A 27,360-nucleotide genomic window follows, 5' to 3' on the forward strand; every position below is an offset into this window, starting at 1 on the left:
TACAGTGTTACCTGAACAATTACTGTCAGTTTTTATGTTTAGCAATATAGTTGTAGAAGAGTGGTTTCCAGAAAAATCCTTTAGATCCTCCACAATCTTTGCTTTTCAGCATCTTAAGCATACTTGACACCTGTTCACCAGTGACTGAGTGATGTTGAGATCCATTTTTACACTTCTTACAATCACGAAACTCATACACAAACATTACAAAAGATACAAACATTCCCTGTCGGTCAAGAAGTCTGTAACAGGAGACACAATAATCTCGACCTGCAGTGGATTTATCTGCCCACCGCTGGCTTATTATCATCATGCGCTACTGTTCTATTCTTCAGTATCCCTGAGCTTACAGTGCGTTTCCTCAGAGGTGATTTAGCATCGAGCGATAACCTTGTCTGACCAACGGCCATGATGGGTCGAACCTGCGAGGACATGAATTCTCTTATCCTACATGGTGGAAATAATATCTGGTTTCTTTCGCTGCTTAAATAGAAAAATAAAAAGATTCAAACCACAATGGCGCTCACCGGCGAAGAGAAGCAAAGCACGTAAATACGGGTGTAATGAAAGTACTTGTGTGGGATCCAGGCACCAGCATAAAACTTCCTTCCCTCCGACCGTCCTAACAAAAGATTGATTTTTATTGGCCGAGACGGGACGGCAAGAAACACGCTCTTTAAAACAAACATCTGGAAAAGCCCTTTCGAAAGTCACAGCTGAAGAGATGGGTGTGATAAACAAGGATGGAATGACAAGACGGGTCTAATTGTCTGATTACCGGTGGAGATCTGTGACAGGTTTTGGCCACGGGGCGATTATCAGCGATCTGGGATGGCAGCGTGGAAAAACCTGACAACAGCTTTCTTTCAGTCCTGGGGGGATTGGGAACGCAGGGAACGCACCTTAATCACGCTACTAATGCTGTCAGAATTCACGCTGGGTTTATCTGGGGCGCACTTAGCCATTTTTCTTCCTAAAAAAATGAAAGGCGTTTGATGTAAAGTTGGGGAGTTTTGCCACATAGCAACGTATTAAACAAGCAATCAATCACTGTTTTGTGCCACTTAGATTTTTTGTTGCACTTGAGGGACGCTTTCCAATGATGTGTGGATGTACAGTATTTATAATCTAAGCTATAAATAACAACCTGCTGCATAAACCTCAACGAAACACTGAGCGGCTGGAATAAAGTTCATGATATGATATAAAATGATATTTATATGACACTCTGAATTGCCATGCTATGCATCCAATATGTGGTATTCATGGTTTCGTGTCCAAAAATATTGGGTCATATTAAAATATGTATCATGTAAATAAAACATTATCATGTACCGTCTTACAAAAAATAATCAAATCTAAAAAACATGGCATTACCATAGTACTTAAAAAAAATTGTAATTCCATTGTACGGTTTTTATACCCACGTTCCACGACTCTTCAGATGTCATGTCTTCATGCGTTTGCTGTGACATCACCACCCAAACAAATTTATGAATGCTCTCCGAGGACTGTGATTATGTTATGACACTTTTATAACATCATTATATCAAGCTCACGACAGCAGGATCAACAAGACTGTTATGGCTACAAACGCCTCCCCTGTGCTCTCTGACACTGTGTTTAACCATCATTCTCTCAAACCCGCAGCTACTACCGACGGCTGTTTATTTCTACAGGCCAATCGGACCACAGCGCTGGCTGGACCTCTAAGACTGTAAATCAACGTCAACGTCTGTTTGTATTCGCTTTGATGGAGAGTGTGTGATTCTAATGCAATCCAGGGATGGAGCACCTGGACCACCTGATCTGTATTTCGAGAAGTGTTTTTAACATGGCCGCAACCACAATGACATCTCTGTAGTTCGGCATGGTGGTTTTCAATGAGCTATAGTATGAAATTGAACATTTACTTAAGCTCATGTTGTTCCAAAACCTGTATGACTTTTTCTCTGAGGAACCCTGAAGATTCTTTAGACTAGACATATTTTAGAAGTTCGACTAAATGGTTCTTTGGGGAACCAAAAAATGGCTTCTCTATGAAGAACATTTCGTAGCATCTTCACTTAAAGAGCGTGTTGTATGGCAGACAGCCTAAGTCACCATTTGCATCCATTTGCTGCTGTATACAATAAAAGGGAAACCTATTACATGATGTCCTCAGTCACCAGTCAAAGACGACAACAACATGAGGGCACGTACGGTATATGATGACAGATTTTTTGAGTGAAACTAACATTCGGCCTCATCAAACTTATTTGATTACATCTTTGGTTTTCAGTTTGACCAACGCAGCCAAGAACGTGTTATCCCTGACACATTAGCCCAAACACCTCTCAGCTTTTGTTTGACACAAGCTTTTAGTGCGTTAATTACTGTTTATTACTTGTGTCAATAACACAGCAGCTCGCACACCCAGACACACAAAACCTCAGCTTGAGCAATTTAACACATTTTTCTCCCACATTTTCAAAGCTGGATGAACAGAATAAAAGTATTTTAACACAACCCTGGTCAAACCTGACATCTACAACGCAGATTCCTATATTAAGACACTAAATCAAAGGCATTCCCGGGGTCTCACCTAACATGTTTTGTTATGTGAAACTAGGCCTTTCCAACCAAGAGGTGGACTGATCAGCGGTTAATACAGTAGACCAGAGATGCTCGTGGGAGGGAGCGTGTTCTATTACGGCAAAACGTCTCTAGTTTTTAAACAATGTAAACTATCACAGGCAATTAGTCGACATCCAGCTGACTCCATTGGTTCGCCACTGCACAAACAAAAGAGCTTTTACCTAGAAACTCTGCAGTGAAACAATGTGATGCTATTAGGCACAGAGAGAAGCTTTGATTTATCCATGCTGCAAACAGAATAATGGGAATTTACTTTGGAGATCATGTGTGTTCTTGAACTGAAACGGTTGTCATAACTGGATCATAAAAGTGAACTGTGTGTAGGTCATTAAGTACATATTCATCTTACATTAGGGGCACTTGCTAAAGCAATTTATTATGCATTACATGTAAAAAAAACTCATACTCTACAGAATGTTATGATATTACTATCAACAGATACACAATTTTTGCCTAGTGAATAAATAAAACTGTTAATAACAATATAAGTAGTAATCATTATTTATTACTTTATTATCATTAATAATGATAATTTTGTTATTATTATAATTGTTTTATTACTATTATTAATGTTTATTGTTGTTATAATTATTTATTATTAGTATTGTTGTTGATTTATTATTATTAATCTTATAGTTATTAATATAATTTATTATTAATATAATTTATTATTATTATTGTTTGATTATTATCAATCGTATTTATATTTATATAATTTATTATCATCATTACTGTTGTTATTATTATTCTTATCATTATTAACATTATTATTATTATTATTATTGTATTAGTATTAATCTTATTATTCTTTTTTATAATTAAAATATTCTTAGTGTAATTAATATAAATAAATTATTATTATTATTGTTGTTGTTGTTTGATTATTATCAATCGTATTGATATTTATATCATTTATTATTATCAGTACTGTTATTATTCTTATTCTTATTGTATTAGTATTAATCTTATTATTCTTTTTTTATAATTAAAATATTCTTAGTGTAATTAATATAATAATTGTATTATTATTATTGTTATTAATATTAATTTCTGGTCATTTTAAATTTAGCTGCACAGAAATTAGACACTTCAACTTTATGCCAGTACAGTTCAATTAAGCATTTGTCATTAAACTTTGAGATAAGTGTCTGAGATGCTGTTATTTTTTACTTGCTGCTCTCAGACCCCGGTCTAACTGAAAGAGAACATTAATGCATTAATTGAGTTTAACACATTCTAATCTCTGTAGAGCTATTCAAGACCGGGCTGGAAAATGGAGGCCAAATATGTGGCAGAAAGGACAGGGTCAGAGCACTGACCTCTAATTTAGGAAATGGTTCTATTCCTCGAGGTAATTAGACTGTCATCTTTAAAAATCCCCTCAGTGCCTTTAACAGGAAGTCAAAGGAAAGACCGCCATGTCTGGCTCGGCCCATTACACAGCAAAGATACACAGCTATTTGACTTTTGACCTTTTGCAACTCGGTTCCCAGCCTCTTGAGCAGTGTGTATTATTTTAACTTGCTGATAAAGATAAAATAATGTCCAGCCTCCAACCCCTGACCATCAATGAATCATTGACTTTCAAGGACGCAGTGTTAAAACACATTCGCCTCAGTGCAGACCTAACAAACACAAACAGGGTTTGTGGGCAAATAAACTGAGAGGCATTTGTAAGACAAGACGATGAAGCTGACTGCAAATGCACTTCAATCCAAAAATACTTAAACAAATTTATAGAACAAACATTAATATAAAAAGAATCATAACCATATCACCCTTTGGCCCATAAAGCAAACGCATGAATGGTTTACAGTATTTGCGGATACACGTCTAATGATGTAAACTACGGTGATGTTGGAATGCAGAATAAAATATAAGGGTTTGCTCTGTCATGCGCCCAAAATGTGTTTACTGCTTTGATGACTCATCATGCACTACACAGATTTGTGTCCAATCAAATTCCTTCTTTAACGAGAATGATTCTTTCCTGCAACCAACTAGCAAGTGGCAAGTGAGGCAATTTCAAGAAAACATTCCTATCTGTCAAATGCTCCATCAGACCTTTCTTTAGCGTGTAAGCACCCCTGTCTCCAATGCATGCTGGGAAGGATAAAGGGTGAGGGTCAGGGTCAAACCTCATGCTAAGCTGCAGAGTAAGCACAGCGAATAAAGACAGGTGTAGTGTCATGAGGTGGTTGGAGAGGTCTTGCACACTCACCCACGACTGCTGCTGAAAGCTGTAGCTACGACGGCGGTCATTGGGGTCTTCCTCGTGCTTGGCTTGTTGGAACTCTTGTCGTAACTGCTGTATCCGGTCGTGGTTGCTAGGCGCCAGTCTGCTGCTATAGAGAAAAGAGGAGAAAAACATGAAAACTGATCATATATCCTCATTTACACAACAGCTCGAATTCAAAATATACATGGTAGTACACTGCACAGTTTCATTTTAATGCTACTTTCCAAATCAATATCTCTAGCACCATTCGAGCCCCTTCCAATTGACAAAATTACATCTATAGACACAGCCCATTACGTTTTCCACATTTGGTCTGAGCTCAACAGCATCATGAGAACATGAAACGGACCCAACGTTTCCATGAAGGACTCCCTAGTGAACCATGGCCAATGATACATGTCCCTCTTAAGACGGGGAGCCAAAGGCCCGTATCCCTGTCAGCGGTCCTTTAGTGGAACCCAGAGACTCATTTGCATTCCTTTCATTAGGAGCCGGGGAAAGTGACCATCAATAGGAATCAATACGCCTCGTCCCGGTTATCAAGCACCTCTTTTTATCTACTCCACCACACGGACCGCCGGTGACAAACCCCTCATTATGATACAACATCCTGTCCGATAATATGCCTCACTTATACAGAAGAGAGAGAGAGAGAGAGAATGAGAGTAAAGAACTAAGGGGGCTCATCTAAAAATGTTGAAACTTGAAAGTCAGATCAGATCATTTTAGGAACAAAATATTCTGACCACCTCCACTTTGTTTTGGAAAGATCATACTTGAAATAATGATTTGTTGACAAATGACAAATGGAATATAATTCACAGTCATTATAGACCACTTTCACTTTTTTGTGTTCGTTTTGTATTATTTTGCAGTTTGACAGGCCCAGTACTTTATCACACAGAAAAAATGTGCTTCATGTTCTTCGAAAATTCTTTGTGTATGTTCCACGAAAGAAAAATGATTTAAAGGTAAATGCCAGGTTGTTCATTTTTAGGTGAACCATCTCTTTAAAATATACATGGCAGATCATTCGAAGAAAGACAAAGACGTCGTCTCTGTGGGAAGCGGATACAGGTGGCTAATCCTACATCGACGCTGATAGCGTACTTAAGACGTCTAGCCTAAATGTGGCCATAATTGTGGATCACAGGCATCAACGGCCCACAGATTGAAATGGCCACTCCGACACGTTGCCAATCAACCTTCATTAAAACAGCCGCTAAATGGCCATAAAAAACAAATGGAGCCGAATGAGAATCGTATGAGCCGTGATGACTGAACATCCTCAATCTGTTGTTCCATGCAGCCATTAGATTCAATTGTATTAGCTTTACTTCATTTAACGGCCCATTCCTATATTCATATGTGACTGTGAAAGAGCTGTAATGGCATCAAATGTAGTTTCAAGGCAGTAAAAATGGGGGTGTTGTAAATTAAGCGGCTCATTGGAGTGTGTGCCCTGCGCGTTTGGTGTTGCAAATATATGCAGGTAATCTACCCGCCCTCTTTAAAAGGACCTATATGCGTTCCTCATTTAAATGTGTACCTACTATAATCAACTATATTAAATCCACTGAAACAGAGGTTTCAAACATACAGCCCGTGGGCTGAATATGACCCGTGGAGTTCCACATGACGATAAAAGGAAAAAAGCATAAACATGTTGACAAGATTGCATACGATTGTATTTATCTACAGCAGGTCAAATAAACTCCCACAATGTATATTAAAGCTTAAACCTCTTAAAGGTACAGTATAGCTCACCCAAGAAGTCTGTCATCATTTATTCAGCTTAATGTTGTTCAAAACCTGTATATGTTTTTTTCTTCCGTGAAACACAAAAGAAGATATTTTGAGAAATGTCTATGTGGTTTTATGTTCATACAATGGGGGTCAATGTTGTTTGGTTACCGACATTCTTCAAAATATCTACTTTTGTGTTTTGCAGAAGAAAGTCATACAGTTTTGGAATTACATTTGGGTGAATAAATGATGAAAAAAATGTCCCTTTAAAGGTGGCCGAACATTCATAAATTATAAGTGCCATTGTGGAAGTCGCTTTTCACAATAATGACAACATGGAGATAAAAGGAAGAAATTGTTAGCAGTAGTAAATTTCGCAGTTATACCAAGTGTCCACCTATTTTTTATAACTTTTTATAAAATAACATTAACAATGATTCTTTGATTTGGCTACAAAGCAGAATATCAAGGAGTGTATTTCTTTTTCCATTACTATATCATATTTGAATGAAAAATATTTTCTATGTTCATACGTACTATAAATGTGATCTTAAATCTTTGGCTATACTATATGTACACCAATGTTTTAGCTCGATACTAGTTTATACAGCATACTGTAGATCAGTGGTTCTCAACAGGGAGGGGGGACGTGGCCCACAAGGGGGCCCCAGGTGACTTCCAGGGGGGCCTCAATATGACTAATAATTTAAAATAAGAGAATTAAAGTACATTACGAAAACTGAAAACAAATATATTTTCTATTATTATTTTTATTTTTTTTCAGTTAATGTCAAACTCTAAAATATTTTATTAGGTATAAATTGTGAGTGGGAGGGGGCATTTGAATATTGTTGAATACAATGGGGGGCTTTAGAGTCAAAAAGACATTTATTATCTGCTAAAGATCGTGTATTGTGCATAAGCTCCTCATGAGTCCATCAGGAATTAATACAAAAATCCACAGGACATTTAATACAATCCGGCCAAAAACCGAAATAATTTAGACATCCTGCACTTAAATGTAGTATTACCGTATTCAATTTATCGAGATACTATCAATGCAATCTTAACGTTTTCTCATGCCCAAATGTCTGAATTTTAAATATTCCATTTGATAAGCTATCACAAAGTGTGCCTCCAAAGAGTATCATCTTCATCCACTGACATTAACTGGCATTTTAGCAAAACTGAAAAAACTCTGTCCTTAAAGAAATCTCATCCAATACTGTAGTTTTGCATCAAGGACAGCGAAGTTGGAGCTGAAACCCATCTAAAGCATGTTTAAAGTGTTTCATTACAGCTTGTGCTGATGAATAAAGTTTGCAGGAATTGCGCGCATCTGAATAGATCCACTATTTGTTGATGACCACCCTCAACTGTCTCTTCCTCACCAAGCATTTAAAGCCTAAGAAAAATAAACAAATCACTCAGCCATTACCGCACATCTGTGAGAGGAAAATTAATTTGGCCATTAGCTTCTGTAAACGTGTGATTACACATTAGCATCGGGTGGCAACGTGCCTGGTGTCTGTGCTCGCGGCGAGAGGAACGCTAACAAGCTTTGAGCAGCGTGGATGAAACGGACAAACAAACTGAGCTTTGGTGGGTAGAACAATGGAAAAAGAAACTTCAAGTAAACAGGCTGTAGTCTTATTCATGACAACATTTTCCAGGAGGAAACCCAGTTCTGTTGTAAACTATCTGCAGTGGTATGTAACAGGAATGGCGAACATCAAAGAACAAGCTTTTGGATTGAATTATAGTTAATGTTGTTCAGGGGACGGTGGGCCTCGGTCGTGACACTAAACCGTTGCTCCTGTCAGGCCACATGTTTTATAGATTCCTTTCTTCATCCATTAAGAGATGGACACGGAAGTGTCAGAGGGTACCATTAGCTTAATCCACCCGCCTAGGAACAGACCTTCCACTGAATCCTCTGACTTTAAAACAAACACAAGAGATCTGATTGTAAATACCTAAGCGAGACCCTGGAAAGGTTAAAGCGACCAAAAGCTACTGAGTCTCCGAGTCTGGTAACCAGCTGGGGCTCGGGAACAGTAAACAAATCAAATGACCTTCCATTTTGGTTAAAGGGATCAATATGGAAAATGAAGAGTGAACTTTTACAAGCTCATATGTGGACAAGGCCACAATCACGCAGGCAACAATCCAACATCAAAAAAGTCTAATGTGACTTGAAATTGAATTAAATTAAAATCAGATTTTTTGAAATGCATCCGAATTGGATCAGATTTTAAATCATTTTTGCCATTTGGGACACAACAAATGTAACGTCATAGAAAGTGATACTCTAAATGTATTGAATTTTGCCGGTTATGTTCTCCCATGCACTTTTTGAGTTCGGCTTCATGGCAAAATGTCATGATAAACATGAGCAGAAACAGCATTTCCAGCGTCCGTTTTCAGTTTATTTCTTAGTTGTTGTATGAGCAGGTCTCTCTGCATTATGCTGACATCACTATAGCAACCAATGCATATCAATGGATATCAATGACACTGTCTGAATATATATATCCAGTTTCATCACTTTTTAACAGCCAGCCCTAAATCATGTGGACAGTAAGTCATAAATCGACCAAATCATATTTTTATGCAGTTAAAACAGACGGAGAACTTACGAAACAAATAACACTATGTAACAATTTTTTTAAGTTGTGTTTCGCTTAAATTTTTACTGTTTCTTTATGAAGCTTAACATGTTGAATACGAAAATTACATATTTTTTTACCATCGACGGTACTTTACAAAAAAAGTATTTTCACACATTTATACATTTCAGTATTATTACTCTTACAGTATATGGAAATGACAAGGTACTGGCATAACACTGAGCTCAAAACAACAGTTTAACAGAACAGTTACTAAAAATGAGTCTTCCAAAATTTCAGAAGTGTACATTTGATCGTTTTTGTCTTTTATAATCCTCATGAACCAAGTCCCAGACATAGTCACCCATCATCGCTTCATCCCACCTTCCCTGTGCTACAGATTTTTTTTTAATTTTCTGACAGTAATGATTGGAAAATAATATTTAGAATATGTGAAAATTTGTACAGTTTTTGTTTATTTGCAATATACTGATATATCGTAATGAATGATATAAGCCCCAAATTAACTTGAGCTAAATATACACTAAAACATTGATATTACTGTACATAAAAATAAACATTACCACAATAATAAGCACCACAGAATTGTAAAAGAACTATAAAAAGGTCGGGTGAAAAAAACATTCTTACACTGTGTAATCAAGACATGGAATTGGGTCGCTCTTTGCCATCCCAATATATACTGCAGTTAAAATACAATCTGTCCCTTACAACAAATGTAACTAAATAATAAAAAATGTCTCTAGACAACTTGGCTATCAATTGCTGATGACACTTAAGAATCAACATAGGAATCTTAAAGATCGTCCACGAGCAGAGGTGTCCACCCACCCCATTCGCTGTCACTATTCAATCCTCCTTTCTAAACAAGACAAATCTTTCCGTGTGATATGTGGAGTCCATGAATGCTTCAACATCACCGTACGTGATTAGTCTCGGCGAGCGTTTGACATCAGGTGCCGAGTGGGTTATAAATACCTCCGGGCATGCATCAACGTCAGCCGTGGGGCTCTAACAAGAGCTCACAAAGACCGCCAGCAATTTGCGTCAATAAAGCGGCAACAATTAGAACAAATGCACGCGGAAGCCAAACAAAAGAAGGTGGGTTAGAGACGGCAGGGCATGAGGATGATGAGGGATCGCTTTCCATCGACCCCGGCCTGTTTATGCATCAGATTAAAGGTCAGGCGGCATGCAACCTGAAGCCAGCTTAGGAACAGGCCCGTGTTCGCGAGATAGCAGCTGGAGACTTCTTCATCTTTATTTTGGTCTCGCCTCCCTAAAGAGAGATTCAAGGGGAAACAGGCTGACAGTAAAGCAATTAAAGGCGGAAAGAGATAAAATATCCATATGCCACAGCATTTAACAAGCCAGCAGTTTCATTCTCCAAATACAATGAGACCCATTCAATATCTGTCTGTGTGTTCCCTGACTGAAAGGTCAGTTTGCGATTGTCCGCACCCTCCCTCTCTCAATATGCTGAGTAACACCTTTCGCCTGTTTACGCCTCCCAGAAAGCAATTTCTTTGAAGACAGAAGTTTATTGTTGCAGAATAAACTCTGAATCGGCTGTGATGCATGGGTCGTGCTAACATCGGGGACGTCCGGCTAAACAGCGTTTCTCGCGCGGAGAGAACTCGATGTGGCAGCTCAGAGATAATGTCTAGTTAAAACCTCTGTGAAAAGAGACAAAAATGGAAGAAAAGAAGCAGAACCCCGCTGGGAGAGATGAAGTGAAGCGGTCCAAGTTATTACCATGTGCTTTATGGATACAGTGCTTGTAGATTGGCATAGCGATTCGCTTTGGAAGCAGAACGAGGAATGCTATGGGAATGGAAAAGATGAATGAATCCGATATTAAGTCTGATGTTGTAAATCCTTCGCTTATAAACTCTGTTGAGAAGCACCTGGGACTCTGACACACAGTATATGCCGGTGCTTGTCTTGTCTGTTGGTCTTCTTTTTTTTTTAGGAAAATCAAGCTGGTCTGGGCCGGTCATTTTTATGGTTATTATCTGGTTTGTCACCAATTTGGTCTAGCTGGTTTGTAGCTGGTTCAATATGGTTATGTTTTTCTCATTTATTTGGTAGACCTGGTTAAGAGACGATAAGCAGTTATGTTTAAGATAGTTGCACCTTTGACCAGCAACCAGCAGTGTTCCAAAAAGCAAGTTTTCCCTGTAGAGTTATGACCGAGATCCACAGTCTATGTGTCAACATGTGGATTTGAAGATGTCATAGCTTTTCTACCCATTTGCTACAGTAATAAATTCAACTTCTTTTGCCTCTTGCCCAAAAACACGCATTGATGATTATCAGCCGCGCAACTGAATGTCTGACGCACGACTCTGATTCCTTTTATCAGATTTCTCTCCAGATAAATATTCTATCAGAATATCTGCTTTCTTGCCATGTCCTCCAAATCTTCATAGAAAATATGGGAGATGAAAAGGCTTCTTGCTTGCGCCTTCAGCCAGACTGCGTCTAACTCAAAGCTTAAGTCATATTAATTCTTTACCCCTGCGGACTCAATTCCCTTCAAAGACATATATCATATCTATGGGCTCCCTTCTGAGATCAGTACAGACGGCACGGACAGATTAATTCAGAATCACTGCTGGTCATTTTCAGGGATAAAGTGAAAGTTTGCCTTTTTCATCGCTAATCTTTAAAGGAAATCAATGTGCAATGCGTGGAAGTTGCAATAGGATGTAATGTATACAGAGTTAAATGTTTAATTTGATTGGAACATTCTTTGGTCTGCTCTTAAGTTGTTTTCCCCACATTAGCATTTCTTTCTGCTGTAAATTTTGGCCCTCATTGCAGTTATCTCTTTCACCGTCATTGTTTGTCTTTCTCTCATTTATCACATTTTTATCAATCCACAGCTCAGTTCTTCTCCTCTTGATCGCTTATCCTTCATATCTGCTTCATCTTCTTTCGCACAATGAGGACTGAATCAAAGATCGCCGGCTCTGTGTTCTCGTAGTGAAAGAGTGACAGGTGCGGATTTGACAAAGAGGGTGTTAAAACCACAGGATTACGGGTCTCTGACTTCACCCACGGAACCTCTGACTGATGTATGACCGTGCCCCCGACAACCCCACGTCCTCTGCCAAGTGCCCTGGCTCCCAGAGGGGTCGCGCTCCCTAACGAGCAGCCCTGCTGCTGATGAGAGACGTGCTTTTATTCCCATCTCCCCGTTTTCGCTCGAGCCTCTTGTGCTCCATTCACAGACCCAAATGGCGTGACAAATAAGCAGGCGGGACCGATTAGAGAAGCGGGGTATGTGTGTACGTGCGGCAGAGGGACCCCTTAAGTGCGCGGCAGGGGTCCTGACTGCTGTGCCCAGGCCCCCGCTGTGAAGTCAGAGTTGGAGCCCCCCTTTAACTTCCTGTATGTGAGCACCTGCACACACACTCCTGGAGAGAGGTGGAGAGCTTCTTTAAAGAATAAAAAGATTGTGATGAAGTATAGATGGCAAAGGTCTCGCACACCTTTGAAACGAATGTGAGGGTGTCTAAAACAGAAACATTTGACAGATACTTTTATTAAACTGAAATTAACGTTTACAAGACGCTTTTATCCAAAGTGACTTATAAACGAGAGAGCGTTTAACATTTTGTCAATTGTCATCGGCTTTACCGGTTAAGATACCCAGAATTTGGTTTTGTTGTTCTCTCCGTCATGCTGTCGTAATTAAAATTCTCACATTATTTCTCTGTTTTACAGTTGGGGCAGTTTGGCTGAGTGAGACTAAATCTTGCACCTGTTTCTTTGTGTGAGAAACTTCCTTTGTCTGGCTAACATTCAAATACATCCAGAACGCACAAAGCACTTCTAGTAGCTTTTGTGTCTTAACACTTTCACTGTGTCTACACCAGACACGACAGGCGNAATATCTTTAATACTCAGTACAACTACAAAGTAGCCAAAAAGATACTTAAGTAAAGTAACTAAGTACATTTACTCCAATACTTTACACCACTGCCCCACATTAGCATTTCTTTCTGCTGTAAATTTTGGCCCTCATTGCAGTTATCTCTTTCACCGTCATTGTTTGTCTTTCTCTCATTTATCACATTTTTATCAATCCACAGCTCAGTTCTTCTCCTCTTGATCGCTTATCCTTCATATCTGCTTCATCTTCTTTCGCACAATGAGGACTGAATCAAAGATCGCCGGCTCTGTGTTCTCGTAGTGAAAGAGTGACAGGTGCGGATTTGACAAAGAGGGTGTTAAGACCGCAGGATTACGGGTCTCTGACTTCACCCACGGAACCTCTGACTGATGTATGACCGTGCCCCCGACAACCCCACGTCCTCTGCCAAGTGCCCTGGCTCCCAGAGGGGTCGCGCTCCCTAACGAGCAGCCCTGCTGCGGATGAGAGACGTGCTTTTATTCCCATCTCCCCGTTTTCGCTCGAGCCTCTTGTGCTCCATTCACAGACCCAAATGGCGTGACAAATAAGCAGGCGGGACCGATTAGAGAAGCGGGGTATGTGTGTACGTGCGTCAGAGGGACCCCTTAAGTGCGCGGCAGGGGTCCTGACTGCTGTGCCCAGGCCCCCGCTGTGAAGTCAGAGTTGGAGCCCCCCTTTAACTTCCTGTATGTGAGCACCTGCACACACACTCCTGGAGAGAGGTGGAGAGCTTCTTTAAAGAATAAAAAGATTGTGATGAAGTATAGATGGCAAAGGTCTCGCACACCTTTGAAACGAATGTGAGGGTGTCTAAAACAGAAACATTTGACAGATACTTTTATTAAACTGAAATTAACGTTTACAAGACGCTTTTATCCAAAGTGACTTATAAACGAGAGAGCGTTTAACATTTTGTCAATTGTCATCGGCTTTACCGGTTAAGATACCCAGAATTTGGTTTTGTTGTTCTCTCCGTCATGCTGTCGTAATTAAAATTCTCACATTATTTCTCTGTTTTACAGTTGGGGCAGTTTGGCTGAGTGAGACTAAATCTTGCACCTGTTTCTTTGTGTGAGAAACTTCCTTTGTCTGGCTAACATTCAAATACATCCAGAACGCACAAAGCACTTCTAGTAGCTTTTGTGTCTTAACACTTTCACTGTGTCTACACCAGACACGACAGGCGCCACGCCGCATCCAGTGTGGACAAAATTTTAAGTTATAATGGGTTCTAATGCGTTTCTAATGTCTTCCGTCGTGTCGCGTCCGGTGTAGACACGGTGTTATCAGTTTTAATTTAGTACACATTCAGTAGGTTTATGGAACTTCTTATTTATGTTTGCCAGGTGCAAAAAAGTACAAATTCAATCACATAACAAACCAAATGATTAAAACGGTGATGACCGACAATGGTATTAATATTTGACTAGGTAAATAAAAATGATATATATTTGTACCAGGTTGCATTTGATTATTGTGTCATTAGCTTTAACCTCTTAAGTAAAAAGTTCAAATTAACATGACACTGGAACACCCACTAGTGTGTGCAAATGTTTATAGTCCGAAACAAACATAACATGCCACATTAAACTGTCATAAATACTAGTAATAAAACGAAAAAAGAACATAGCCAACAACTATTCAACTATTTCGTCTTCCTAAACTGGATGTCCAACTAATGCTGTAAAACCTTGGCCTACAAGCCAGACAGCTGTCAGTAACTGGTAGTGATAATTACAAAAGCTCTGTTATTGGTGTAGATGGCAGATTGTGCTGGGCCAATTATACACTGATGATCTCTTTTAATGCCCACTGACCACACCCATCAGGCCTTGCCAACACTGGAGCAAAAAATCAAACACGGTAACATAAGATTCACCCAATCCACTATGCTGTCTCATGAGGCATGTTTTAAAACTTGACAGTTGGCCAAAACATTTGGACAAGCAGCACTTTAATCCAGAGATGTTCCAGTAAACAGAGGTATTGGCCATGCCAAGACCAGACCTTAATCAATTATTAAGTCTGTTCTGTCATCCGCATGCACAGCTTGGGTATACGCTTATGGCCTGTAAAACTGAAATCTTCAAAGACCTTAAATGAACTCCATAAATCTTACACTCTATATGACTTATTACAGAGAAGCTTGTTTTGTATTGTTTCCAAAAATGTACAAAAAGAAACATTATCTAAATTGATGCATCGTGCATGACTAGATTTTTACAGTTTAAAAAACATTTGAAATAAAGATAGTGGTGTCTGTCTCACTACCACAACGTTAGTGTGTTGTTGGTGCTTGCTGGGGCATTGCTGTATAGTAAAAGAGGTGTTCTGTGTTTTAAAGGCATTTTTTTTTGTCTTTTGGGTGTCTCCATACCTTAGCCTGATTTACAACTTCTCATATGATTTATAATGTGAGCTATTGGATATAACTTTGTTGGCAAGCTCAGTTTGACGTCATTTGACTTCAGCCCACACAAGTTAGGTACATAATGTAACCTGCAATTTTGTTTCAAACAGAGATAGCGATATACTGTAGGGGCAAGTTACAGATTGCGGCTTTAATAAGCCAGACGCTTTAAAACTTAATCATTATTTAAATCTCTAGTCCTAAACACATTTTGAGCAACAAAAATAATACTGAAACTTGCCTTAACAAGCATCACCAATGATAAAAGGCACAGCAATTAAATCAAGCTTTGTAGCATCTAAGCTAATTCAATCTAACTTTGCAAAGTGGATTTCTCTGAAGATGTGATTCTTGTGCCTAAATGACATTTAATTGTCTTCAAAACAAATTATTGAGAAATTTGCTGATATTGCACGGTTAGGGATTACTGTCACAATAAGTACATGAGCTTTTGTGTGTGAAACTCAAAAGCAAACTTCAGCAAGTTTGCAATTTATAATTTTGTTCTGGGAAATGAGAATTACAGTAGAGGTTTGACAGACAGCTGCAGACTTCGCACAGAAAAAGATGAACTTTGAAGTTAAGGCGGTTAATCCGGCTTCATTGATTGGTTGGCACTTGGAATCTGAGAGAGTGGCGGAGAGCGCGGTCGAGCTGTTCAATGTATTCAGGACCTGATACACTGACGTGACCCTTCAGTCTGCCTTCGTTGAGGTCTTAATACATCGCTCCAGTTCATTAATCTTCAGGTGGGATGGGACGCGGCTAATGACAGGCACAGTTGGCGTGTGCATATTTCGATTGCTTGTGAAGGGCACCTCTTTAAAATGGTCGCTGTCATTGTAATTAGGTGGTTAACAACCACATTTCAATATGTGGGTGAATGGTGCTTAAAAATTGTGCTTTTAATTACAGGTAAAGCCTGTCTAGTGATTAAAAAACATTCTTCGATCTCAGTGTGATGTAAAAAGACTATTATAAGGAACAATAAAACAATTTTGGGCATCAAAAACACTCCTTTCCTGGTAAAAAGGGAACTTGAAGTCATCGAATATGTGACAGTTAAATGTTTGACAAACCAAACATGAAGTAATGAAATTGTTTTTTTGTTTACGTCATGAAATAAACTTCATTCTATAAAATAAGAATAATGCAAAAATCTGAACTTTTTGTAATTACTCAAAAATCAAACCACCATGCATTTTATCACATCCGTCAAAATGATGTCTGGTTTCAATATTAGAATTAAAAACATCAGTCACTTCAAAGAATACATGCCGGCTACAAAGAAATAAAAAAATATTCATTTTCAATCTAAGTTTTCAAAAAAACACATCATTTGAATATCAAAATATGATATTAAAATTATAAATATAAGGTAATATATAATTTATAATCTATCATATATCATATAATAATAGGACAACTGTTTTTATCATCTTGTGAGTTGTTTAAAAGATTCTGATAATTATCAAAGTTAGATCAAATATTGTTTAATTTTCCATTAATAGATTATAACGTTTCATGTGATTTGTAACATTTAATTACCTCTAATCTATTGATTAATAAATCATACCTATATAAAATGTAAATTTATTCCGGTGTTGAACAAGCGGATGAGAAGGTCAAAGTCTGATGGAGTTTGAGACAGATAAACTGCATACGCGACCAGTCCATTTAGACTTCAAGGAGCCAGGTGGATATAAATTTCCATACAACGTTAAGAGAGGATTCATAGTGTTCTTACTGGAACAAAATATACACTTTTAGTGGATGCATTATGCTTTTAAAGCCACCGTGACGGGGCAGAAATAATGGCTATGACTGCAGGTTCCAAGTTAACCATGTTACTATTCTGGAAAGGAAAAGAAATATGAAAACAGTCTGGTGAATCAACATCATTCGAGCGCCATGTGGCCCTCCAAATACCCCGTACAGCTGCTCTACCTCTTCCCACAACTGCAACCAATGACAACACCAGCAAGAGTCTACAAGAGGCGACATGGTCGCTTAAAGCATCTCAGACTCCAGCTGTTCCTCTCAGGCTCATCATAATTCCACCGGCCACTGACTGAGGAGTCACATTTGGAGAAACGTCAAAAGAGACGACAGGTCAGGCTTCACTTCTTGGGAAACGTATCTGCCCCTCAGGTGAAACAGAGTAAAACAAAGTAGAGTTAAATGAAAAATAATAAATCGTGGAAAATATAACTTTCACGAACAAAGAGCAACTGTTCTACAGAAAAAAGTCCATGAGCTCATTTATCTGATTTTAATCCATAAATACAAGTGCACATTACACATACTACCCAAGTGCTAGTATTTCATTTTCGCTTGAACGAAATTTTTTGAAACGTGAACGAGCTTTAGCTTCAGATTTACGTCCGTGTGACATCAGCTGAGCCGCGGCGGGTGTAGCTGAGAGGTCATATTTCATCCCGCCCGACACGCATCGTAATCAGGCCACAGTTGGCAATTAGGTTGCACTTAATGCAAATGGATCGACTAGAAAATCAGCATGTGAATGGGCACTAGTCATCCACCAACGTTAGCTTATTACACACACCGTTGACCTCACTCTCAAAGCCCCTCTCCAGACGAGCTGACAGACGCCAGGGCACCAAACCATCGCGAAGAGGCGGAGATCGTGTTTCAGAGGTGGGCAACCCTCGACTCTCACCGACACCGTGTTTCTTCTGCCGCGACATATTATTTGACATCTGTTGTACGAGTTAGCGGCGTGACCGAATCTGTGAAAAGGATTATCCGGCCAATCTATTGTCAGTCATTCCTGAAGCATGAATCCTGGTGGTTTACTTTTCATGGCTTTTCATCAGAATATGCAGAACAGATGAAACTAGACCAAACCTACATGTACGGCCCGACCCACAAAACAGGAGTCTATGCTAACGCTAACACGCGCACCAATATCAAATTGCAGCAACTGAAGCGTTTGGAAATGTCAATGGCCACATATACCAGCATGAGCCGGTGAATAATTCACAATTATTTTCCTCCCTTTTTTCTCTTCTCCATCTCTCCATTTTTCCACTCTTCCTGATTGCCTCATCCTCTCATTAATAATGAAGAAAAGAGGCATCCTACGACACCAGGCGGGAGTAATAAAGCAGAATTAAAAAGCTTGTGAGCAGATTTTTTTACATCTGTGGCCTCAGATGGTACCCACCTTATAAGAGCCATGGGAGCGAGTATGTGTGTGTCCATCCCAGTTATCCACCACTATTGAATTAGGGGCCCAAACCCCTTATGGGACCCTGCAATAGGGCATAAAGAGGGGTCATGGGTCATGACCTTTGGTAATGACCATGCGCCGGATGAACAAAAAAAGCTTTGACAAGAGGCATCATTTCAATTAAGTTACCAACATTGTGTAATAATCAATGTGAGGTCAGTAGGTTGGCATATGCATACAGATGGCACATAAAAGTGACAGAATGCTCTTTTCTCAAAGCTAACCGTAATCAATTCCTCTGGACAATATTTCATACTGGATATCCAATTCACATTCCAAAACCTTTCCACTGACTTTCCAAGCAAAAGCACTAAGAAGTGATTGCTTTATGTTACTTATCCGAAGATGAATGCCGTACCTTTTAACTGACAGATATGCAGTTAAATATGACATATATGTATAAGAAGAAATAAATATAATGGAGAAGAAATAGAGATTTCGACATCATTTTGACAGACAGTCTGCTGGACTGTATGTTAATAAGCTCAGCCTAAATGACCCCAGCATTCAAATCACAATTATCTGGTGACTGTGGAATACTATAGGCCCTGTCATTGTCATGATCTATGGGTGCAAGAAGCGCTCAGATTTAATGAAGACATATTATATGTTCAAACTAAAAGGTCTTCTGAGAACAACCGAGAGGCCATCACAGTGGTTTCCACATGTGCACATCAAGATGACGCGATCAGCCATCAATCAAGCATTATGAATGTGACAGTGGTGGGGCTAAGCCTAATCAAAATATCACAATAGTTGTGTTTGAAATAGCATAAACTATTCTAAAAAGTTATATTATTCTATATATAATTCTATAGAATTAACTAGGACTGTCCAACGCAGAGCTGTTGAGAGAGAGAGTCGCGACAATGGAAGTTCAAATTTTTCGCTTGTCACGTGATTCATGGAGCCTTATGATTGTTCCAGGAAGTTGTTTTCTCTTTTAATTCTTTATTTCTTTCATTTTTTAATTCATTAAATGACTTATGTCTTTAGATCGTCACAAGTGGTCTGTTTTGCTGCAGTTCTATGCGTTACTAGTAACCTCCGGGAACGATTGAGAGCCTCCGTGAACCACCATTGCTGTGAAAAAACTGTTCCATTGGAGTCAACGGAGTTGACGCAACTCTCTCTCTCTCAATGCCTCTGGTCCAATGATTACTCGTGAATAATCACATCCAGAATACATTTTTACATAATATATGCCTGTGCATAGTAATTTTGTATTTATAAACACATACACATACATGTATATATTTCAAAAATATGTTATGTATATATTTATGTTTATATGAAATTTTAATTGTATATAAACATTTATTTTTGATATAATTTCCCCTAAATACTGTATATATATGTATATGTATGTGTATGTGTTTATAAATACAAAATTACTATGCACAGTGCGCAGTCATATACGATTATGTAAACACAACTTTTACTCTGGATGCGATTAATCGTGACTAATCATTAAACAGCCCTATAATGAACTATATAAAAGAAGAGGCATAAACTGTCTTCTACAGAGATTTTTATTTTTAGGTGAACTACTTTCGTAGTGGCAGGACATAAAGGTATTTTTTAACATTTCCTTGACTAAAGTCAGTCATGATAATCTTTTTTTTTTAAATAATAACTGTGTTTATTTCCTTGAGGTGATAACCAGAAATAAACCTAATGAATATTAACAGTACGATAATCACTTTCAATTTAAAATGTTTTTTTTATTAATTCTGTTTCAACGAGCATTTATCAAAATAAAATATTTAATTGACATGAAAATGGTTTTATGCATGATTTACAAAAATTCGTTCTGCTCATGAATGAGGTCAAATAGTTTAATAAATAACTGCAAAAATGTACTTAGTATGCAGTATCTAGTGCACACCATGCAGTGAGCAAGCTTATATTACATTCTGAAGATATGGACATATATGTTTGTGTGCTGTTATATAAAATAGAAATCGTGGATTTTTGCTTCAAAGATGATCAAAAAATGTATGAGAATGTGACATGGAGGAAACCCAAAGAATGTTTGCTGATCAACCAAGCTTCAGATCTAACGTTCAAGCAAAAAGATCCTCCAGCTATTAACAAAGAGAACTGACACCACAATGCTGTGCATTTGTACAAAATGTCTTCCATAGTCGGATCATTGTGATGTAACAAGACTGAGCAGCTTTTCAAAAAGTCACACAATGCCTGCCAAATGTGCTCGAAGAAGGGGTCAGTAAAGCTAACTGCCAGAAGAGCTCTCAGTCAATGAGACTGAGAAGATGGCTGACAGCCAACATCTGTTTCTCAACACGGACGGCCAAAAGAATCACCACCAAACGGCCTGAGAAACTCTCGATATACCCGTTTAAGCCTAAATACCAAAGTTGTTTCTGCCAAAGCCTGAGGATTAGAGGTTTGTAACTTTAGAAGCCTAGCGGACTGCAGGAACATGCAGACATCTGACGAGGGTTTCCACACTTTTCATCGACAGGCTTAATGAGGGTGACAGGGCGTGAAAGAACGAGCTGCCCGACTGTCATCGTCTGAGAAGGAAAGGTTTTTACTACAGGTGCTTTTTGCGCAAGAAACGAAGGAAAGCGAGAGAGAAAGGATGGGCAGGTGGAGGCTGGCGGGTGAAGTTGTTATCTGAACTAGGATCCTAATGTAATCTCTACTAATCCTCGCACCCATAGTGTGTCCTACCGCAGCTGAATAAAGAGAGATAGAGAAACATCAACTATCCCCTCAGGTCAGAAGACAACATTCTGAAGTTCTCTTTAATTATGGTGCGGGAGTTTTTAGCTCAACCATGTTACTCGACAAAGAGCGATGATGATGAGAGCGAAAAACTTCTCGCTCACTTAGCAGTCACGAGGAGTCTGTGCAGAAAACAGAAATCTTCTCCCGAAGGATCTTTTCGTATTCTCTCTGTCTGTTTCTCTTTTCATGTCTGCCTCTCTCGCTCTCTCTCACTTGTTATGTAATGGTACCCAATCTCCTGGATCCAGATATAAAGTCTGCTTTTGTTCGTATTTCTTTTCGCTCGCATTCGCAGGCTTACACATAGAAGTTTCTAGCCAGACATGCCTTAACTATAATGTCCAAAAACATGCAGATCTAAATAAATTGTCCAATTTGTGTATTATTGTCTTGGTAAAACATGTACGCCTCAATCGCTGAATCTGCGTTGACACAGCAAGATGTATTTCTGTCCTCACTGAAAGCAAAAAATTAAAGCCAGTCAGAACATAGAATGCTTACTATCGTCGCTGTCCTTCCAAAACCTTGGATGTCCGAATTTGCTTTTTTCAAGAAATGGAAAATAAACCACTGTACTTTTTAAATGATGTATTTTTTATGATGATTGATTATAAATTTACTAACAAAATTATTGGTTAGATATTTGTAAAACCCAGTGAAAAACATAAAGGGTGACTAATAATAATGATTCAAATATAGAGATACAAGGTTTCAGAAGGACAGCAGGAGATAGGACCAATGAGATTTTACTGTATATGGAGCTACTCGACAGATATGAAATCCAAGTTAAAGTGATAGTTCACCTAAAAATGAAAATTCTGTCATCATTTACTCTCCCTGTTATCATTTCAAACGTTCGGACTTTCTTCCGCAGAACACAAAAGAAGATATTTTGAAGAATGTTGTTATCTGGCCCCCATTGACTTGCATTGGTTTTGTGTCCATACAATAGAAGTGAATATGGCCAGTGCTGTTCGGTTACCAGCATTCATCTAAATATCTTCAAATTGTGTTCTGCGGAAGAAAGAAAGCCACAAAGGTTTGAAATGACAAGAGGGTGAGTAAATGATGATAAAAGTTTCATTTTTGGGTGAACTATCACTTTAAAGTATTGAAAGGAATATACTCCATCACTAATTTCTAATGTTTATTGCAATGTTATCTACGCATTCTTGTCTGCATTTATAAAAAAATAAAGAGGCGAATTGTGATAAGTGATAAGACACACACAGTAGATTAAAGTCCCTCATTCAGCCTCCGACTCTCACAGAAGCCAGACAAACTGAGCGGGATTAAACCGGCCACTGATATTGTGTCACTTCACAAATAAAGACCAAACAACTGTGGATCCCGTCCAGATGGTCAGTGAATGGCCGTGTAAAGGCCTCAGCAAACACACACTGTGGGGGTATTTGGAAACAAGAGCATGTGCTCGAGGTTTTTAATTAAAACCACTGTTTACTAAATACCATTAGCTAGCGAATACAATAGAAGGACTTTATTACTTGTAATGGCAAACCTACTTTGTTAACGGATATTGTTCAGGTGTGATGGGCGGCTAAGCCAGGTGAGAGATGGGACACATGCCCCCCAGCTATCTTAGAGCAAGGACCAGGGTAACTGCAGGAACTGGACACTGGTAGTTTTAGGGTGGTTTTTAATGAGGGGTCAATGGTCCAAAAGACCACCTGCAGGGGGAAAGGTGTTAACTACCCCTAGTAGTGTAATGTAGCATTCTCTTGCAGTAAATCTTTTTTTCTACTTGAGCTGTTTAAGTGCAAGACGTTAGCGTTGTATTTTAGTTATAGCCCTCCGGAATACAATAAGATAGAAAGAGACAGATAGATGTGTAGAGCACACGTTTAAAGTGATAGTTCAACCAAAAATAAAAATTCGGTCATCATTTCTTCAAATACCACCACAGTGTGTGTTTGCTGAGGCCTTCGTGTCGTTCAAAACTTGTATACGACACTTTCTTCAGTGGAACACAAAAGAAGATATTAGAAATGGTTTTGTGTTCATACAATGGAAGTTAATGGGGGTCAATGTTGTTTAGTTACCAACATTCTTCAAAACATCTTCTTTTGTGTTTGTGAAGAAAGAAAGTCAAAATGGTTTAAAATGACAAGAAAGTGAGCAAATAATGACATCATTTTCATTTTTTGGTGAACTATGCCTTTAAGAGTCTGCGAATTGAAATGTGGCTTTTGTTTACTTGTTTCCCCACTGGATCTTTTCACAACATTTGTTGACAGAAGCTGATTTTACTGTTTACTCACTTCATAACAAAATAAACGCAAACACATTTCCTCCTTGTCCAGTAATTATCACCCTTCACTATTAGCTTTGCTTTTGTGGGGCTAGCACATAAACAGTGAACCCGTTTTCTTATCACATTCCATCCTCAGGCGAAGATTTTACGAACAGTGTTTATGATAAACACATAACAATACACAATAAAATGTGTTATTCATCAAATTCAAAATGCCAAACCGCAGTGCTGTATTAACACAAAACAGCAGTAAAAACAAAAGACATTCACATTGTGCTTCACACGGACACATGTTGACACGTGCATGCTGTATCTTCTTCATACGTGTAGGAGCGTCTAAATATAGAGTTGCTTCTGACCACCGCAACATCTTTCCAGTCACATGCATTGACAGGTCTACAGAGGACTGCACACCTCTCACAAATTGAACGCACCGAGCCTTTTTCTCAGAACTGCGAGACTTCACCTTCCTCTTCTTTCTCCACCTTCAGAATATTCAAAGTGACTGATGAGACCTCTAAGGTAATAGTTTTCATTTCATGCTTTCAAGTCTGCGGTTTGGGAGGCTAGCCAAGCTCAGAGAAATCATCTTTGGCTTAAATTAAAAGCCATTATCACCTTCATACAGGCTGCCTCACGGTCCCCGGCGCGGAGTAAGGTGAACGTCACACAGTAAGGAGCAGGGTCCGGGCACTTCCTGTCGGGCTGATATGACTGAGGAAGTGGTCTCAGGTCAGTCAAATCAGCTTAGTGTACACGAGTCATGAATGTGAGCCAATACGGCTGTAAGGTGAGAGAGATGGAAAAACTTCTCTTCAAAGGCGTTCGGCTTGCATCTGAGATTCATCTGAAAGTTTGCTCATCTCTGTTCTGGACTGTAAAAGTGGGTTGGTTGGTTGGTTGATTAGGATTAAAGATCCAGATATTTAGTCCCTTTTCCCTTTATGTTGCCTTATCGGCATGCACATATGCTACAGATTTCAAGCAAACACATGATGAATGAAGTCTTGGGAAAATCCACCTCTGGCATTTACAGAGGATTGGCAACACAGTAAACGCCAACATTTACACACGAGAAGGAATCAATTATAATCCTCAAATTCTATTAAATTAAAGATGGATCGCCTATAAAAGTGATTCACCGTGCGCAATCTTGTCTGTGCTTTTTTGTTTTGCGAGACATAAAGGAATCATGGATTTGTGGCTCTTGTGGGGTTTCTTGAAATATATTGTTATATTTCCCCCGGCTATTGAAGTATTGGAAGCAAGTGATTTCATATCTGGCAAGTTTTTTTCTCGTAACATATGTCTATATTTGCACATAACCATAATGATCTCTCCCGTGAGATCTAGCGAAACTGTAAAATAGCTTACGCTGCTTAATGCACTGTGGCATGAATGTGTGTGATTTCTTGTCTCGGATGCTGCAATAATGGCATTCAAAGGCTTACTGTAATCGGCCAAATGAAGTGACACCATGAAACCGCACTTAGAAAAATGAATAGCGGTGATTCGTCCGTGTTAATCCGCAGGCTCAACACTTATCTCTGACAGGTCGCGACGAGTTGCAGGGCTCTGCGCAGTCAATAAATAACCATAACCCATAAGAGACTAAATTATTACTGTTAGCAGGGCTCTGTGAATAAGGTCGTTCTAGCGCTGTCGTACAGTCTAATAATATGTCAATAACAGAAACATGTCAATTTTAATACTATGATAAGTAGTGTTGAGTTGTGTTTGTAAACTGCTAAGATACTACAGTTTGTGAGATCTGTTTTCATACATTTCATAACATTATTTCTTCAGACAGCAATGAGGATACATTATATTAACTTCTATCTCCAATTTCAAAAGAAACATCTGAGACAAAGTTGATGATTAAATGAAACACGCTCCCGATCTATGTATGAACACTCTCTCTCTCTCTCTCTCTCTCTCTCTATTCCATTCCAAAGTTTGATTTAATTAGCAAAGTCATCCAACAGCCATGTGAAAGAATGACAGCATGAAAAGACACATGAAAACTTTGATAAAACTCCAGGTTATCACATAAAAAATATTTTTGGAACTTTTCCTAAGTACATGTAGAAATATGACTTTTGTGTTGCTTAAAAGTGAATATGAACTTGTTTTCTTTGCTGTATTTTAGGTCTAAATAAATACAGAGCATCTTTTCTTTTATTTTGACCTGTTTTTCCAGTTTTCATTTTCTGCAAATAAATGCAAATAGATACAATATTATTATTTGATATTTGGGAGAAATATTGTTATTAGTTCACAGAATAAAATAAAAATGATCATTTTACCTAAACACGAAGAGAAAAACTGATATACATACTCTTGCCTCTCTATCGCCAAAACATGAAACAGCAGGTTACTTTACGTACTTTTGTTTGCATGTAATACATACATTTATTTGTGATGACGTCAAACTGATATAACCTGCAAAATCCGACCGGACAGCTCAACTTATACATTATTATTATAGGCTTACTGTTGCACATGGTGTCAGAAGACTCATTCTTGTTTATTTAACTAACAACAAGTTACAGATTGCAGCTTTAAAGAGGCTTTTAAAAAAGGCAAACCGTGTGACACACCAAAAAAGATTGCTCAAATTACAATCGTATTGTTTTGCTTGTAGACATGATGTTACTCTAATAATGAAGTGAAAATAAACAAATCACTTAAATTTGCATCTGCTAGAGATAAACTTCAGTCATTGTGCCGCAGTTCAGTTTTTTTTTGTATGTCTTAAGTGTTTGCACTTCGCAAAGATCGATATCTTGTCCAAGACAGATTAAATTCTCATATCAAACAGGTTTTTATTCTCTTACGAGACCCGGGGCTATGTCACGGCCCCTGCTGATTACCAGGGTGATGGGAAACAAAGTAATTTATTAATAAGTAATATATCGAGATAGCCAACATCCCTTTTAATTTAATTAAATCACATTAAAACCTTGGCTGAGGAAGTGAAAAAAGTGTCCCTGTCTTCACCGAGACATGAATGTGAGGTATGATCGCACCTCTGCGCAGGATTAACGATCGGCGCTAAAAGAAACGACTTTCACACTGTCGTCTATTCCAAAGTCACAGTAAAGCAGGACATTGTGTAAACTCAAACGGGCTTGAGAGGCCTTGAACAGTGCGGCGGTGGCAGAAGCATATTGTTTGCAATGTTTTTTTAAACCACCCTCAACACAGAGCGAGCATTCATAGCCCAACTGAAATGGCCATTGAACACCCTTCAAATAAAGACAGTCAAATAAACCGCTCTCCGAATGGAGATAAAAAGAAGTGGTGGGCAGTAACGGTCTGATTTATGTATCCTAGCGAGGGTCGCCCCCACTGCCATGGTTACGGACTGAGAGCCGAGGTCACATGGGATGGGTGGGGTCGGTGACAAATGGATATTTAACCTCTCATTGCCTCATATTTCCCAGCGGCCTCTGCAGATGTGGCGAGATGTTGCGTCAGCGTTTTATGCTAGG

The 27,360-nt window shown here is 38.7% G+C and overlaps 1 protein-coding gene across 4 annotated transcripts in view; it reads right to left on the minus strand.

The window, feature by feature from the left end:
* pard3aa (par-3 family cell polarity regulator alpha, a) overlaps positions 1 to 27,360 on the minus strand; it is a 426,846-nt gene that overhangs the window by 16,391 nt on the left and 383,095 nt on the right. For 3 of the 4 annotated variants that reach the window (XM_057322207.1, XM_057322205.1, XM_057322208.1), the window contains one exon: positions 4,859 to 4,982. In XM_057322207.1, coding sequence (XP_057178190.1) covers positions 4,859 to 4,982 — 124 coding nt within the window. The remainder of the gene's footprint in view (positions 1 to 4,858; positions 4,983 to 27,360) is intronic. The other variant, XM_057322206.1, reaches the window with a different exon arrangement.

This window comes from Triplophysa rosa, linkage group LG23, assembly GCF_024868665.1.
Source record: "Triplophysa rosa linkage group LG23, Trosa_1v2, whole genome shotgun sequence".
Lineage (NCBI taxonomy): Eukaryota > Metazoa > Chordata > Actinopteri > Cypriniformes > Nemacheilidae > Triplophysa > Triplophysa rosa.